The sequence below is a fragment of the Tarenaya hassleriana genome, unplaced genomic scaffold (assembly GCF_000463585.1).
Source record: "Tarenaya hassleriana unplaced genomic scaffold, ASM46358v1 Cleome1, whole genome shotgun sequence".
Taxonomy (NCBI): Eukaryota; Viridiplantae; Streptophyta; class Magnoliopsida; order Brassicales; family Cleomaceae; genus Tarenaya; species Tarenaya hassleriana.
Window position 1 is genome coordinate 9858111 of NW_010960187.1, and position 15866 is coordinate 9873976.

Genomic DNA, 15866 nt, shown 5'->3' on the forward strand with positions numbered 1-15866 from the left:
ATTTATTTATCATTCCAACGCAATCATAATCACAAATTCAAATGCAAAGTATCCACGATAACAGCAGATCGTAGCAGTTACACCATTAATGGCTATAAATCTTCTTATATGCATACAATCGATCCATTGCATAAAATGAAAAAGATAATATTGATTAATTACAGTTCTCAAATCCATCGACCAATGGAGGATAAGAAAAAGGATAAGCGATGTGTTTTTCTTTTATTTTTTGATAATCTATTTATTTTTTTATAATCTATTTATTTTTTCATGTAATAAGGAGACAGATTGCAACTGCTGCTTAATTCGTGTTATGTTTCCTCTCTTGTCGAATGAGTGTTAATGCGAAGCATTACGTTCAAGAAAACGATGTATTCTTTCTCTTTCTGCCATATTTCATTCCCTTTTTTCATTTTTTTCCCCGTATTTAAATTCGGTATAATAAAAAAAAAACTCACGTTTCGTACCATTTTAGTTCTATATAAAGAGTCTAGACCTATACCCATTTCGCATACTTTCACAAAGAGAAAAAAAAAAAACAAAGAAGAGGGCAAACTAAAAAGCTAAGTGATCGAGCTTAAACTATGGAATCTCTGTGCCAAGACCTGAAGTTCACAGTCCAAGAAACCTCTCTCGTTTTCCCATCTCACGGGACCAAAAAGACGATGTTCTTGTCTAACGTCGATCAAGTTCTCAACTTTGATGTCCAAACGCTGCATTTCTTCCGACCCAGCAAGGATTTTCCGCCGGAGATCGTGTCGGAGATGCTGAAAGACGGGGTGGGAAGAGCAATGGAGAGCTACGAGTTCGTGGCCGGGAGATTACGCACTAACCCTAGCTCGGGACGGCTAGAAGTCGAGTGTAACGGGGCGGGGGCCGGGTTCGTGAGGGCGAGGAGTGAGTGTACGTTGGACGAACTCGGGGACTTGGTTTATCCAAACCCGGCATTTGCGAATCTGGTCACAAGTCGTTTGGAGAATTTGCCCGAAGATGATCAACCTATATGTACCTTTCAGGTGACTTCTTTTTTTTTTTTCTTCTTCTATTTTGTTTTTCGTGTGGTCGTGATCTTTGATGTGCATCCATTCGTAAAATGATCTAATATTCGAGGCAAATTACCAAGAAAACAATGAGTTTGTACCAAAAACACAAACATTTTTTTTTTATATAATATATGAAAACAAACCATAATAGTATCATGAAATATATATGTATATGATATTGGAATCATATTTGATAAGTATATATTTGACAAAATGTCAAATCTCTATGAGATTTGTTTTCATTCATCCATGAAATCTTTCGGATTTATTTTTGGGGGTTGGATGTGACTTATGTTACGCATCCAAAACTACAAAAGATATAACGTTCTTTATAAACCGTTACACCCCGCAAAATAAAAAGTTCAGATAATGAAATTTATGATGGAGTACGGTTTCAGAAGTATATAATACTTCATTCCTAGGAGTTATAACAAAAAAAAATGGAAAATTAAAACATGATGACATATATCTTTGTACACATGTCATATATAACTCGGGCATGCTCCATGTTCTCCGCAGATGCTGTTACGTGTAGGATCATAAGTTCTGGTAGTTTAGCTTATTCGCATGCATAAATATAGAAATAATATTTATAAAATGATGTTTTCTAATCTTTGTAATTAATTTTGACTCAATAATAACAATAATCAGATAACGTCGTTCAAGTGCGGTGGATTTGTCATGGGAGTGTCCACAAACCATGCAGCGTTCGACGGATTAAGTTTCAGAAACTTTCTTGGGAACTTAGCCTCTCTAATCTCAAACAATTCTCTATCGGTCACGCCTTGCAACGATCGCCGCCTTCTTCAAGCTCGGTCTCCACCGCAAGTCACGTTCACTCACCACGAGCTCGTTCAGATCCAAGATTCCACCTCGCAAGTCTTCGAAGCCACTTCACAAGATTTGGACATCGAGATACTGAAGCTTGGATCCCGAGAAATCGATAAGCTGAAAGAGAAAGCGGGCCGGGGAGAGAGCAGTTGTGTCCGAATCACGAGCTTTAACGTCGTCACTGCCCTTATATGGAAGTGTAAGGCGCTCTCTGTCCCTGTCGGAACGGATCGAGATCCAAGAAACGAGGATCTTGATGAGAAGGAATCGACGATTCTTTACGCGGTTGACATCAGGTCGAGGCTGAATCCTCCTCTGCCGTTTTCTTACACGGGAAACGCTGTGTTAACCGCGTACGCAAGGGCCAAACGCAAGGAACTGCTTCGAGAACCGTTCTGGAGAATCGTGGAGAAGGTCGAGGGAGGTGCGAAGAGGATGACGGACGAGTACGCAAGGTCTGTGATCGACTGGGGAGAGATGCACAAGGGGTTTCCGCACGGCGAAGTGTTGGTCTCGTCGTGGTGGAAACTAGGGTTTGCTGACGTGGAATTTCCTTGGGGGAGACCAAAGTATAGTTGCCCTGTCGTGTATCACAGGAAAGACATCATCTTGTTCTTACCCGACATCGATCCATCGAGCAAAGGCGTTAATGTCTTGGTTGCCTTGCCTCCCAAGGAAATGGAAATTTTTCAAGCCTTGTTTCAAGAGTTCTTGGCTTGAAAATTCGAAGAAGCCACGAACAGTAGTCTCTTAATTTATGTTAATTATAACTATCATGGATGTGAACTTATGAGATATTTTTATATTTACTTTTTTCTACATATATATATATATATGTCTTAGTTACTTTTCAGTGGTGATAATTAATGGCCGAATTATGAGATATTTTCCAAACTGAGTAATATATTGAAATAAATACGATAATCAATTAAGGGAAATTAATAACACAATGGAAATGCATTTTCCATACTCTTTTTAATTAGCAACGCCATAGTTTAAATTCGATGCACATCTTTTGTTTTGCAGATGTTATCTCAGTCTCTTTTCATCGAATGTGGACTTTATGTCAGACGAAAAGGAATTGAATTCGATATGGATCTTATGGTTTGTTTTAAAAGGAACTTTTAATGCTATGGAAGACATTGAGCAACATTATAAGAATAAGCATTTAGGACAAGTTGTTTAATTTTTTTTTTATAAGAATAAGCATATATAGGCCAAGTTGTTTAAAAAAAAGACATTTTATGAATATATATATATATATATATATATATATATATGACAAGTTGATTTTTTTTTACGATGGAAAACCCCTATTCTACAACTTTTCGGGTCGGACACCGCAACACGTCTCAGCCTGTGGCCGGACGAGAACGGCATCTGAACAGCATCGCGAATCTGAGAAAACTCACCGCCCCGTGCAATACCCGCAAACCACACGGATGTATAATTTTTAATTGATGTATTATATAAATTTATAATTTTTTATATTATTAAATAAATTTAATAATAATATTTTTTAATTATTTTATATAAATTGAAAGGTCCCGAAAAAGTTTGAGACGGCCGTCTACTACGTATGAGCTTGCGTTTATTTCTATGTAAACGTGACCAACGTAAAAAGCGAGAAGCTGAAACCGAGGACGAACAAAAGCAGATTCGCATGCTCTTTCTCTCTCTCTCTCTCGTGGAGATGTCCAATCTACACTTTCCTCTCACTTTCATATGTATATGGCGTAACACGTCACACCACATATCTTAAAACATTTAAATCTCCCCCTCTATATTTCTCTGAAACTCAATCATAATGATTATGGCATATATATATATATATATATATATATATATATTCTACTGCTGCTCAATTATTGTATAACCGTAAGTGTGTGTATATTTATTTGGGAGCGAAAGTAAAGTGGTTATATTTTCTTCATCTTCCACAGCCTCTCTCTCTCTCTCTCTCTCTCTCTCTCTCTCTCTCTCTCACAATAGAGATGTCCAATCTACTATGTAAAAAAAACACGTACACCGTTCAATCACTCTCATACGTACATATCACATAACACATCACAACACAAATCTCCACATATATGCATCTCGTGTATCTTAGGTATATCTTTTTATAAAAATATAACATTTTTTTCTAGTGTTGCTCAAGTATTTTTATTACCGTCCGCGTATATATATATATATATATATATATATATATATATATATTGATATATGAGATGGATCCAAGTAAAAGAGATTTTACGTTCTTCGTCCTCCGCATCCGCTCTCCCTTTGGCAATTGAAGTAAACCGCGGCAACGGGCAGGCCGAGGTTGTAGAGCTCGGCGAACTCTCTCGTGTTGAAGTTCTGTCTCCAGCCGGGCGCGTACACCGTCTGTCTCCCGAGCTGTCGGAACAATATTAGCACGAAACGGTGGATCCCCGACGTCGGCCGTGGATTCTCGTAGCACACCACCTCGTTCCCTATATATATATATTTATAAAAACAAAATTCCAACACACCGTTCAAATTCTCCATTTTTCTTGTAACATGCTCTAATTAGCTGACGAATATAGTAGAAAAATCTCACCAAAGTTGGCTCCAGTTGTTGCAGGAATATCCGTCACCAACCTGTCAAGTAGACATAACCCATTGTTCATAACGGACCGTAAAACTATATATACATATACATAGAGGTTGGTGTGGTCCTATGCCCCACCCATTAAATAAAAAAAATTCTAATTTATTTATAAATTTTATAAAATTTTAATAAAAAAAAAAACTCAAAATGCCCCCTATAAATATCGTTTCGATCCACAGTGACTAAGTTAAAATTTCGATAATGTGATAATCTGAGATCTAGTCCAGCTTTATCCCCACACGTGCCGTCGTATTTCATAAAGTTGCGGCCACTGTCCATGGAGTAGTAATTCATGCACAAGTTATGTTACATGTGTTTGTAATGATTTTTCAAAATCTGGGAATCCTGTTCTTTCGAATTTCAGTACAAGAGAGGAAAGGCGGTCTTTCCTCATCCTTTCACCTTTCTCGTGCACTACTTGCTGTGGTCTCTGTAAAGGGAATCGGTCCGGTTGGAATCAAAAGGACGGAGAAAAAGCGAAAAAGAGCGGAGTCTCTTTTTCATCATATCTACGAGGCCCTATGCGTGTGTCCCAAAACCTCCCGAACGCTCTTTTTTTTTTTTTTTGGTTAACAGGGTATTCTGAACCGAAGCTCAGATTAATCGTGAGGCCTGGAGCTAACCGAGTGATTTGGAATATACGCTACCTCTCCAAATTTGACGTTCGAATTGAGGACGGGACAGACGCTTTGCACCCGTTTTACCGGTTGAACTATCCATGTTTGGGTATCTGAAAGCTCTTCGCTTTAAATTGATTGAGCTTCTTCTTTTTTCTACCTTATTGTTTCATTCTAATTAGATATATAAGATATGCTTAGCAAAAACGCAGCTTATTCGACCGACCGTACGTGCCTAAACCCTGGATGGATAGAGACAAGCATGCGAAAAGAGCACTAATTCTTTGTGATCCCGAACATTGTATACGTTATTACAACATATGAAATTGATTTTATATATTCACTTCCTCGTCTTGTAACATGCATGACCCTTTTTCTGTTCACACACATATGTGTGTGTGCACTGTGCATGCATGATTGGTTTTTCTGAGATCGTTTTCTAGGGCATCACAAACTCGCACACGCTATACGTATACGTAAGTTGCTAAACATTATCCAAAGCCTCATTATGGACACCGTGTCACACTTAAGTTAATTCATGGCTCTTAATACCGATTATCCAAAGCCTCATTGTGTATATGTGTGTATGTATGTACGTACTTTGACACTCTAATACCGAGTAGACTTCCTACCAATTAATGCGCTCACTAGCCTTATCGTCTATTCACTGTATCTCCGCCATCTGTCCACACTCTCATAAACATTTTGGTGACTCTATACACATCAGATTCTCGTCCAATGTTCGACCAGAAACAAAGGTAAACCACGCAAATATGTGCATATACATATATATAAGCTAGCGAAATACATGTTATAAGAAGGGTTTTACGCACCAATGGAGATATTCTCGGAGGTGTGGATTGCTCGGGCTTGGCGCATCAGGATCCACCATGACCTTCACGAAAACAGCGAAAACACACCGATAAAATCGAGGAAGAAGAAGAAGAAGAGGAAAATCTCGACTGTTGACAAGATCATGGTTCATCAGTTATATCATCATTAACCTAAGATGCCCTTTTTCACAGTATTCTCAAAGGCTGAAAAAAAAAACTTGTAACGTAGATTCCAAGGGAATCAGTTAGGTGGCGAATCATTTCGGTGCAGGCTGAGGATTCGATTCTCATAAACAATTCCTTGAGACCACAACCCCCCCATGCACGCGAAAGAACATAACCCTAAAACCAGATCGAATAGGGCAGAGAATATAAAATGAGATGGAAAAATGGCGAGGACCAAAGTGTAGAAAGTCCTGAGATCGTCTCCTCCGATATCAACCCTAGGTTTGTGCAGAACGTGAGAAGGCCTGAGATCGCAGCCATTGGAAACCTCTCTCTGGTACGTAACCCTAAGAGAAATGGACCTCGTGAAAGGATCAAGAACATCTCCCACCACTCTCCCGACCACAAGAGGATCTCTCACCACTGTCATGTTTTGATCTATGGACCCTCTCATTCACGTGCCGACCGACCACCTCTATGTATGTGTTTTGTGTGTTTATATGTTATGTGCTTTCTCTCTGAGCCCATGAAGCCGTCTTGCTACTTATATAGTGATGTGTGTGTGTGTGTGTTGCATGTAAATTCTTTTTTTTAAAAAAAAAATTTGGTTAACTTTATCGTGTGAATCATCGGCATAATCTTCTTTTTCCATGGTTTTTTTTTGTGAACTTTGCATGTTGATGTACGAGAATCTTTTTTTTTTCATAACATTGAAAGTATATTACAAGTGCTGCCAGCTTATTTCATTGGTTCTTTTTCGTTTTCTTTCTATACATTCTCTCTATTATTATTTTCTTTTCTTTTTTTCCTATTGGGGTTTCGGATGCAATATGATGGTGACGGTCCAATACCATTTTTTTTTATAACCGAGGGGTTCATCTGGGCCTTCGGCCCCACCTACATCCCCTCAGGCCCGGGAGCAGCCTTTAGAGGCCCGGTGACAGGGGCCCAGAGAGCAACACCCTCCCAACCGAGAAAACACCCCCTCCCTCCCCCAACAGCTGGATTCGAACTGGTGACTGGGGCCCCAAGAGCAACACCCTTTCAACCACTCGCCCACTACTTACTGGGTCGGTCCAATACCATTTAATCTAAAATAAGCGGTTTTTTCCAGACAATAAGAACAATTTAATCCAAAACTGAATAATGTTTTACAGACAAAATGAACCATTTAATCCAAATTGAATTATTATTTTTTTGTATAGACAAAAGGAACCATCTAATTTTAAATCTCAAAATTCCGAGGCATCATGTTCGTACGTATTTGCATTAAGTATAAGAAATTTCTAACTATTTGTAGATTCATTTTTAACACTAAGTAAAACCTTTGAATAGGCCACCAGCGCGTGCGTCATGTTCTTTCGTCACGCGCACAATTTTGGTTTTTTTTAAAAAAAACATAGTTCCAAAAATAGGGACATAAATTCTTGAAGCACAAATACCAGTAATAGATTTGTATTTTGAAGCTTGAGATTGCTGAAACAAAAAAAAAAAATAGATTAATTTTTTTATTTTGAAAAAAAATGATATTTCTTCATTTTTCGAAGAATATTTTACATGCTAAACCTTTATTTATCCCATCTTGGGTGGTTTAATCGAAGGGATGAAACAAAACTTATTTTCAATCTAGATTCGAGTCACCATTTTGGGAGAGATCAAACGGATTTTTCCGATTTCCTGGAAGATAAAATTGGATCGAAGGTGCGGTGAACTTTCGGATTATAAAAAAAAATGTTAAATGTTTATTTCATTATTTATTTTTTACAATTAAATTTCAAGTGTTTTGGTTTTTTGAAAAGAGAGTTAAGTTACACAAAAATAATCTGATTTTTGGATACGTGATCTGATTTATCCGTGACTCGGGAATCCAAAAATTAGGTATCCATCGATCAATAAACGAATTCGAGTTCGACAACGGCGAGTGTCGTAAGATGAAAATTTTTATTGTGTCCTTTGACAAAAATTTTTTTTTTATTGTGTGTGCTCGTCGCCCGACTCGCTAAAGATTTTAGGGTTGAGATTTGGTCATTTTTGTTTTATATATTTTGACCCACCATAAAACTTTTAAAAATAAAATGTGTTTTTGGATAAGTTAGCTTTTGAAAAAAAAATTGATATACTTTTTTTTTCAATTTATTTTCACGCATATTTTATTCATTTCGCATGATGCAGCTCTATTTAAAATAACTTTTATATACAAATGTGTTTTTCAATTTTTAGAAATTTTCGCGTATTTTGACTAATTCCCCTAAATTATTTATATTTTGCACACTAATTATTCCTTATTTATATGTATATGTATATATATGTGCATAATTTTGGAGCTAAAATGTTGTTCTCTTTAAATTAATGGCACATAACCCATTATTTTATGTGATTCGATAGTGATTTGATATTTTGAATATAGGCTTCGGTGGCTGAATGAGATTCTACGCCCACGCAATTTGCAAGTAGATTCCTTAATTTAATTTGTTTCTTTATTCTAGTTTCCATGTTGTTTTGTTTTTTTACTTTCTTTTACAGTTGCACATATGAACACATCTTGTTCGAATTATTAACCACTGCCCTGATTCTAGTTATGTTTTTCAAATTACGACATTGTATCAAAAGATTTCATCACAAGGTTAAATAAATTAGTAAGTTAGTAGGGCCAAATGATAAGAATGTATTTTGTTACATCATAGTTCTTTTGAAAGAAGTTCATACGAGTTCGAATCAGTGTAACAAGGTGTAAAACGTTTGTCTCGCATCGAGAATTTCAAATTTGGAGAAGAGTATATATTTTAAATCATATAATTGATTTTTATCCTAAAATTAATCCGGACATCGGTCAAAGCACTCAATTATCAAAAAAACATTCATACGAGACAATACCGAAAATAAAAATTTCATACGATAAATTTTTTGATAATTGAAAAGTTCGGATGTTTGATCTAATTAAATCTTCCAAAATTATTTAAATTTGAACCTGAAACTTGTTAAAATGGGAAAACGAATATGTGATTGGAGTAAAATAAGATTTGAGATATAATGGAGAATAATAATGGATACAATATCATTATGCCAAATATTATGTATCTGATTTGTTTCCATTGTATCTATATTTCCTTTTTACTTTGTTTCTTAATTTTTCTATAAATATGTATCTCATTTTTATTGTAATATAACAAGAAAAAGAAGAGATATAACAATAAAATTAATTTTGTTCTTTCCTATTTGTTTTATTTTATTTCCGCATTTTATTTTTATGGAGAACTGCGACTAACGTAGATACACACTTGGTATTTTATACGACAGTTGTCTGCACCAATAAACTATTCTATTTTTTTAAATTATTATCTGAAGTGTCTTTTCGGTGCTGTTTCGTATGAACTTCTTTCAATAGTTTGAATTCAGCGTATTGTCGTCATGGCCTTGCTCTATCATCATCATTTGCCAAAATTAATAAACCCAAAAAAAAAAAGAATCAGATTATGATAAAATCTACAGAATAATCTCTTGTTTTTTTCATTAATCTTACAAAACATATTTATAATTACATATAGATTTTTTTAAATAAAAATTAACATTAAACCTAAACGAAAAGATATAAATATTATCTAAGAGATAGCATATTATATATATACATTAATATAACCTGATAATTATATGTATATATATATATATATATATATATACGATAGATGATAAATTATGTAAATTTTATCATTTTACGAATTTTCACATATTGAACCAGACGAAATAATCGAGAACATGTATCATTAATAGATATCATATTATATCAAGCCATAATTATACAAATGAAATTGATATGGTAGGGTTCCAATAAGAACTAACAAAAAACATCAAAATAAATGAGCAACATGTAAGGAAGAATAACAAAAATAGCAGATCCTGCCAAAATGGAACGAAGAAAAAAAAAAACCACGTGGTGTGTGGGTAATATAGCAAAAATACCCCCACTTTGCTACAAATATTTCATGACATACCCTTCAAAACCCTAAAATTTTGAAAAAAGGAACAAAAGACATAATTAACCTTTAAAAAAAGTAACGTGATACACTTCTCCCACTTAGTTATTTTGAATTCTATCTCTCTCGTTCCCACACTTTGATAACTCTCCATTTCTTTCTTAACTTTCTCTCTCTACTGTTATCTTTCTCTCAACTCTTCCATTTTTTTCCTTCTCATTTCATTTTTACACAGAAAAACAAACGAAAAATGATTATTTCGTTGAATGTATCTTCACCGTCGGCCTTATATCTTCTTCTTCGTGTGTCGTTCTAAGCCATAACAAATGACAAAAACTGAAGGTAAGTAGTTCATTAATACAAGAGATTGGTTCGATACATAAACTTTGTGTTTTGAGTTTGAGTTTTATGATTTTTAAAGTGAATCGTGTGGTTTTTGATGAAAATGAGACAAATGCATAACAAATCTGTCGAAGAATATGCAAGATGCGCATAATGGAACGGATTGACAACGAAAACAAAGGTATGTCACATTGGTTACACCGTTTAAAATTTAATTTTGGCCGCGCTGGTCATACAGGTCACATTGGTCACACTAGTCCCACTTGTCACACTGGTCACACTAGTCACACTGGTCACACCGTTCAAAATTTAGTTTTGGTCACACTAGTCACACTGGTCACACTGGTCACACTGGTCACACTAGTCACACTGGTCATATTGGTCACACCGAAAATTTTTAAAATTCAGGCGAAAAAATTTATATTTTTGTGATGGAGGGAATTTTAAAATTTTTAAAATATTTAAATTTTTTCCTACGAAATCGAAAAATGTTATTCTCTCTCTTCTCATTAATGTTTCTGCAATTGGGGGCCCACATCAAAGGGTATTATGGGAATAACATAATTATAAGGGTATTTTTTGAAGTTTTTTTTTTCTTTTTGCAGGGGTAGGCACTGAAAGTTTTTGATAAAACCCCTGGTGTGTGTCCCCCCCTTTGGTGTTGTGGAGACCGGGAAAGGGAATGATCAACATGTAATGAAATGGGGAATTGCCCTTTGTGATTGGCCCCAAAGTTAAAGGCGGTCATTTGTTTATCATCAAGGAATAATACTTTGATATCTCTTTTTCTTATTTTTTTTTTCTAAAAATGCAACCAAGCTGAATAGTCTTGTCTATATGTAATATCTCAACCTAATACTGATCCACAACTCGAACCATATTCAATCTAGATACATGAACATGTCAAATATTAGACGATTTTTTTTTTTAATTTTATAATTTCTGAGGATATTCAATATAATATGTAAAAATACAACTCAGTTATTACGTAGATTGATCTTATTCCTTGTTACTAAAATAAAACTACAAAAATTTTCATTATTTTTTACTTTGTTTGATGTTTGGAAAGTTTTTTTATACAGTCAAACCTTAAAATATATTTTGAAATATATATTACCGATATTTTAAATTTTAAATATATAATTTTCTTAATCTTCAAAAATATTGAGACCCAATGTAATTGCGGAAGAGAAAAAAATTACATTCATACACAGAATTTATCTTTCGAGTTTTCAATTAAAAAAATTATATTTTAATTTTATAAATCCTAACAAATAAATATATATTTCAATAGTGGTTTATAAAAAATCAATTAAATTTTATATGTTCAGTTTTTTTGAATAATTAATTAGAAAATTAAACTATACTATATATTAATTGTCAAAATAATAATCTATAAAAATATTTGAAACCTAATTATCTTAAACCATTCTAAAATTGCAAAACTTTTATTCTCCTAATTTATCATGAAACATATACATTATTTTTAAAATTTTGAATAAAATATTATCGCATTTTAAAATATCTTACTAAAATTTATTATACATAATGTTTTCTTCTTTTTAATTGGAAAAATATTCATAAAAACTTTAATTTTTTTTAACACATTTGTTTCAAATTCATCTTTCTATCTATTCAGCTTTAAAACACATTAAAAAATATACACTTTTGATAAGTTGTCCATTTTTTATTCTAATTAAAAATATTTACAATTTTAATTTGCCTTATAGTTATTAATAACATTAATATCATAATGTATAAGAACTAAACTCTATTTTTTTTAAATATTAAAAATACTTAAAAATTTAAACTTGAAAAAGATACAACTCATTGGGAGGTAATTAATTTTAAATTTGAAATTCTATTGGCATAAATATGATAATTTAGAATTTTTCTAAATTAACTTATTTTCTTTTTTTTAAAAAAAAAATTTATGCTGAAATGCTCCCCCCTATCTTTTTGTACATCGCCAGATAAACAAAAGGGAAACAAAGGGGGAGAGAATGAAGGACGTGAGCATTCCCTTTAGAGCGTGAATTGCACTCCATTTGATACAGGGAAAATTCTAAAGCGATAATAAAAATATGGAAAAAGCCATTGGCCTTTCTTAAAATAAAAATAAATAATAATAATAATAATGTAAACAAGAGGAGAAAAAAGGTTTTTTTTTTTGTGATTAAAGAAAAAGGCAGAATATAGAAACTATCATATCAAATTAGTAAGTGTACGCCAACTTTGGCATCTCGAATGTTTTCATTAGTGGGCGTACGTGTCCGACCATGCTCCATATATATGTACACACAGAGAGTCGTAAACCACAAACCTACCGGCCTAAACCTAGAAATTGGATTCGAGAATCAACTTCCACACACCTGTTTGGGTTGAACACACACGCACGCGCACACACAAACTATCAATAACCATAATAAAATTTGGAGAAGACCAGGATGGCATACAAATCATGTTATTATCATCCGTAACGTACGGATTCAAATCTAAACGTGGAGAGAGAAATTTATCTGTATTTTTCCAGTTCTCTGGAGATGTAATTAGATCATTGGCCTTGTGAATTTGTGGATTATCAAAAAAAAAGTAGGAGATTTTCTCTGTTTTTTCTTTAGACCAAATTGGGAACAAGAATTTGGTTCTTTTTTATGAATTTGATACGTCCAGTTGCCTCTCGTGGATTTTCATAATTCTGCTGGGCAAAAATTGGCTTCTATTTTTTTGTTCCTGTTCTTTCTGATCATTGGTCTTGTGAATTTGTGGATTATCAAAAAAAAAGTAGGAGAAGATTTTAATTACGATTTATGTGAGTCTCCTAACATATACATCTCGTACTCTCATATCCTTGGATCCTCGTCAACTTTCCCGCTCACCCATTCAAAAGCTTTCTCTTGAATTGGAGGGTTCTCCGGTTTACAACAGATTTGATGTTCTTGCCTCTTCTCCAAGATCTCTACCAACATTCAACAAGATATATATATATATATATGTAGGGCGTTTCGATAGGGTTTTCAGAATTGAACTGTATCGAACTGAAAAATACGGTATTTTTTCGACCTGAACCGTGCCAAAATTTTCGAACTGTATTATTTTTATAAAATAAATTTGATAAATACATTGGTCTACCAGATTAATGAAAACAATCCAACATCGGAAATTCTTATATTGGTCTGATGTTCTCCCCTCATAGTATAATAGTTAATTTCGGTGTATCAAATTCATCTCTCTCTCCACGACCACCTATTATTGTTTTTTAATCATTCGGAGGTTTACGAGGTCTTTGACCCAACTACATCATCTTTTATCGTAGATTGACTTGCATGTTCAATAGTAATTCTCCAATCTAAAAACATTAAACCGGCGATTAAACACATTTTAGTTAAGTGTATAATATTGCATAGATAATATAAGGACACGAACCCTAGACGAAGAATGACCTCTTGTCGGCCCATCAACACGTTCGCGTGGAGTGTCATTATAACTTCAAGTAACGCCAAATTCGAAGCTCTGATAATACAACTTCTATGGGCCAAAATTAACTATTCGATATCAAGAACGACAGTTCCCATGAATTTGGCTTCACCATATGCGCATATGTGTCCGCATGCATGCATGCCTGCTCAATAAACCAAGAGAATGCTTATATTTTATAACTACGTGATTACGTGATGTTTATCGTTAATGTCGTGCACCGCACAAGATTCGGACAAGTGGGTGTGTATGAAAATAGAAAATTATATATACAAACATAGACATATACTTGCAGTGTGGGAACGAAACTCATTGGAGGATATTGAATAAAGACGACGGAACAAAAGAAGGCAACGAAAGAAAAGAAAGAGAGCGAGAAAGATACTTTCATTCCCTTTCCATGGCCATTAATTGCTCATCGTAAGCAGAGGAGAATATACTATTTAACATCAAAGTTGCATTGATGAGAGGACGAAGATACTGCAAAGATTTGTTGGAGTTTTTAAAAAAAATAAATGAATGGAGATATAATGTTTTTTAAAAACTTAAAAAATTGTATTTATAATTTTTGGAAGTTTCACAAATTTTCAATCCTATAAATAGGAGTCTTGTTTTCATTTTTAAAAACACACCAAGAAAAACAAACAAGAGTTTTCTAAACAAAAGAAAACACATATTTTCTCTTTGTGATTCAAACCGTTCTTTGAGTTCGACAAGGCGCCGGAGTTTGAAGTACCATTGTTCCGGTGAGGTACGTCCGTTCTATCCTAGGAGGATATATTCCATTAACCTTAGGTACCGCGCGGGGAATAATTTTCTTAAGGAGACACGGTTCGCCGTGGGTTCGGATTTGGTTTTCCGGTTTTAAAAATCATATTGATATAATGATGTTGGTTTGAACATAACTTTCTATACCGTTATCGGAATTGCATGTTCTTGACGTCGTTTCATAGATATCGAAATTATCTTTCTATTGATGTATGACATGCATGATGTGGTTGTATATTTTGAAAGTTATTAAGCTCGAAGTTCTTGGTATGGAATTGGAAGTTAATAAAGCATGAATATGAGACATATAAAATAACACACCCAACAAACTTAAGGAAATTACTATTGTGTATTGTGTTATTATATATTGTCTTGTTATTGGTGGAAAAACAAACTTTCGTCCCCGGGGAAACAAAGTAAAGTTTTTCAATTTTGGGAAAAAAAACCGAGAAAATATTTAAGTGTTGACGGTGAGAAAGTTTTGCCAAGGAAAGAGGTTGGATAATTATGCGCTCTGTATATAGAGTTGGCTCCCTCTTACCTGGAAACGATCTAAATAACACTTAAATAGTTTTATGGTTTCCTCATTGAGGTTTTGAGATTATTAACCGCGTGGTTAAATAATCGAGTTCAGAAATTATTACCGTAAGGTTTTAAAAATTCTGATATTTTTAGTTGTAATACTAAAAAGTGGTATTCTGATTTTTCAGAAAATGGCTGAAAATGTTGCTGCTATGCCTGTGGTTGTACCCACAGTGACTCCCCCTGCACCAGCACCTGCGGAAAAACCGGCCAAGTTTTTCAGTGTTGATTTCAAGAGGTGGCAGGCAAAAATGTTCTTTTATTTGACAACATTGTCATTGCAAAGATACATCAAGGAAGATGCTCCTAAACCGGCAGAGTCTGTACCAGAAAAGGAACGCTTCGTGGTAGTTGAGGCTTGGAAGCACTCAGACTTTCTGTGTAAGAATTATATTTTGAGTGGTTTAGATGACTCATTATATAATGTTTTTTGTATTGCTTCTCCTTCACGAGAATTGTGGGAGGCTCTCGAGAATAAGTACAAAATTGAAGATGCCGGTATGAAGAAATTCATAGCCGTTAAGTTTCTTGAATTCAAGATGGTTGACAATAAACTTGTCTCAGCCCAAGTTCAAGAACTGCAAGTCATTGTTCAGAATCTTCTT

At 34.3% G+C, this 15866-nt stretch overlaps 2 protein-coding genes across 2 annotated transcripts; one reads left to right on the forward strand and one right to left on the reverse strand.

Annotated features, from left to right (window-relative positions):
* The first annotated feature begins 584 nt into the window (after positions 1-584).
* LOC104825536 (omega-hydroxypalmitate O-feruloyl transferase) lies at positions 585-2595 on the forward strand. Its single transcript, XM_010557888.1, has 2 exons — positions 585-1016; positions 1695-2595. Exons 1-2 carry the CDS (start codon positions 585-587, stop codon positions 2592-2594), a joined length of 1332 nt encoding a protein of 443 aa, XP_010556190.1. The 3' UTR covers position 2595.
* Positions 2596-3885: 1290 nt separating this feature from the next.
* On the reverse strand, positions 3886-6647 carry LOC104821993 (protein FLOWERING LOCUS T-like). Its single transcript, XM_010553059.2, has 4 exons — positions 6357-6647; positions 5957-6018; positions 4456-4496; positions 3886-4348 (listed from the first exon to the last, which is right to left on the reverse strand). Exons 1-4 carry the CDS (start codon positions 6573-6575, stop codon positions 4125-4127), a joined length of 546 nt encoding a protein of 181 aa, XP_010551361.1. The 5' UTR covers positions 6576-6647; the 3' UTR covers positions 3886-4124.
* Positions 6648-15866: the final 9219 nt, after the last annotated feature.

Excerpts from the sequence above, each read along its gene's own strand:
- LOC104821993 (XM_010553059.2), bottom strand. The coding sequence starts at position 6,575 with ATGAGAGGGTCCATAGATCAAAACATGACAGTGGTGAGAGATCCTCTT. Across the intron at positions 6,019-6,356 it reads TCAGGACTTTCTACACTTTG|GTCATGGTGGATCCTGATGC; the intron begins GTCCTCGCCATT and ends GTTTTCGTGAAG. Across the intron at positions 4,349-4,455 it reads AACAACTGGAGCCAACTTTG|GGAACGAGGTGGTGTGCTAC; the intron begins GTGAGATTTTTC and ends ATATATATATAG.
- LOC104825536 (XM_010557888.1), top strand. The coding sequence starts at position 585 with ATGGAATCTCTGTGCCAAGACCTGAAGTTCACAGTCCAAGAAACCTCT. Across the intron at positions 1,017-1,694 it reads AACCTATATGTACCTTTCAG|ATAACGTCGTTCAAGTGCGG; the intron begins GTGACTTCTTTT and ends AACAATAATCAG.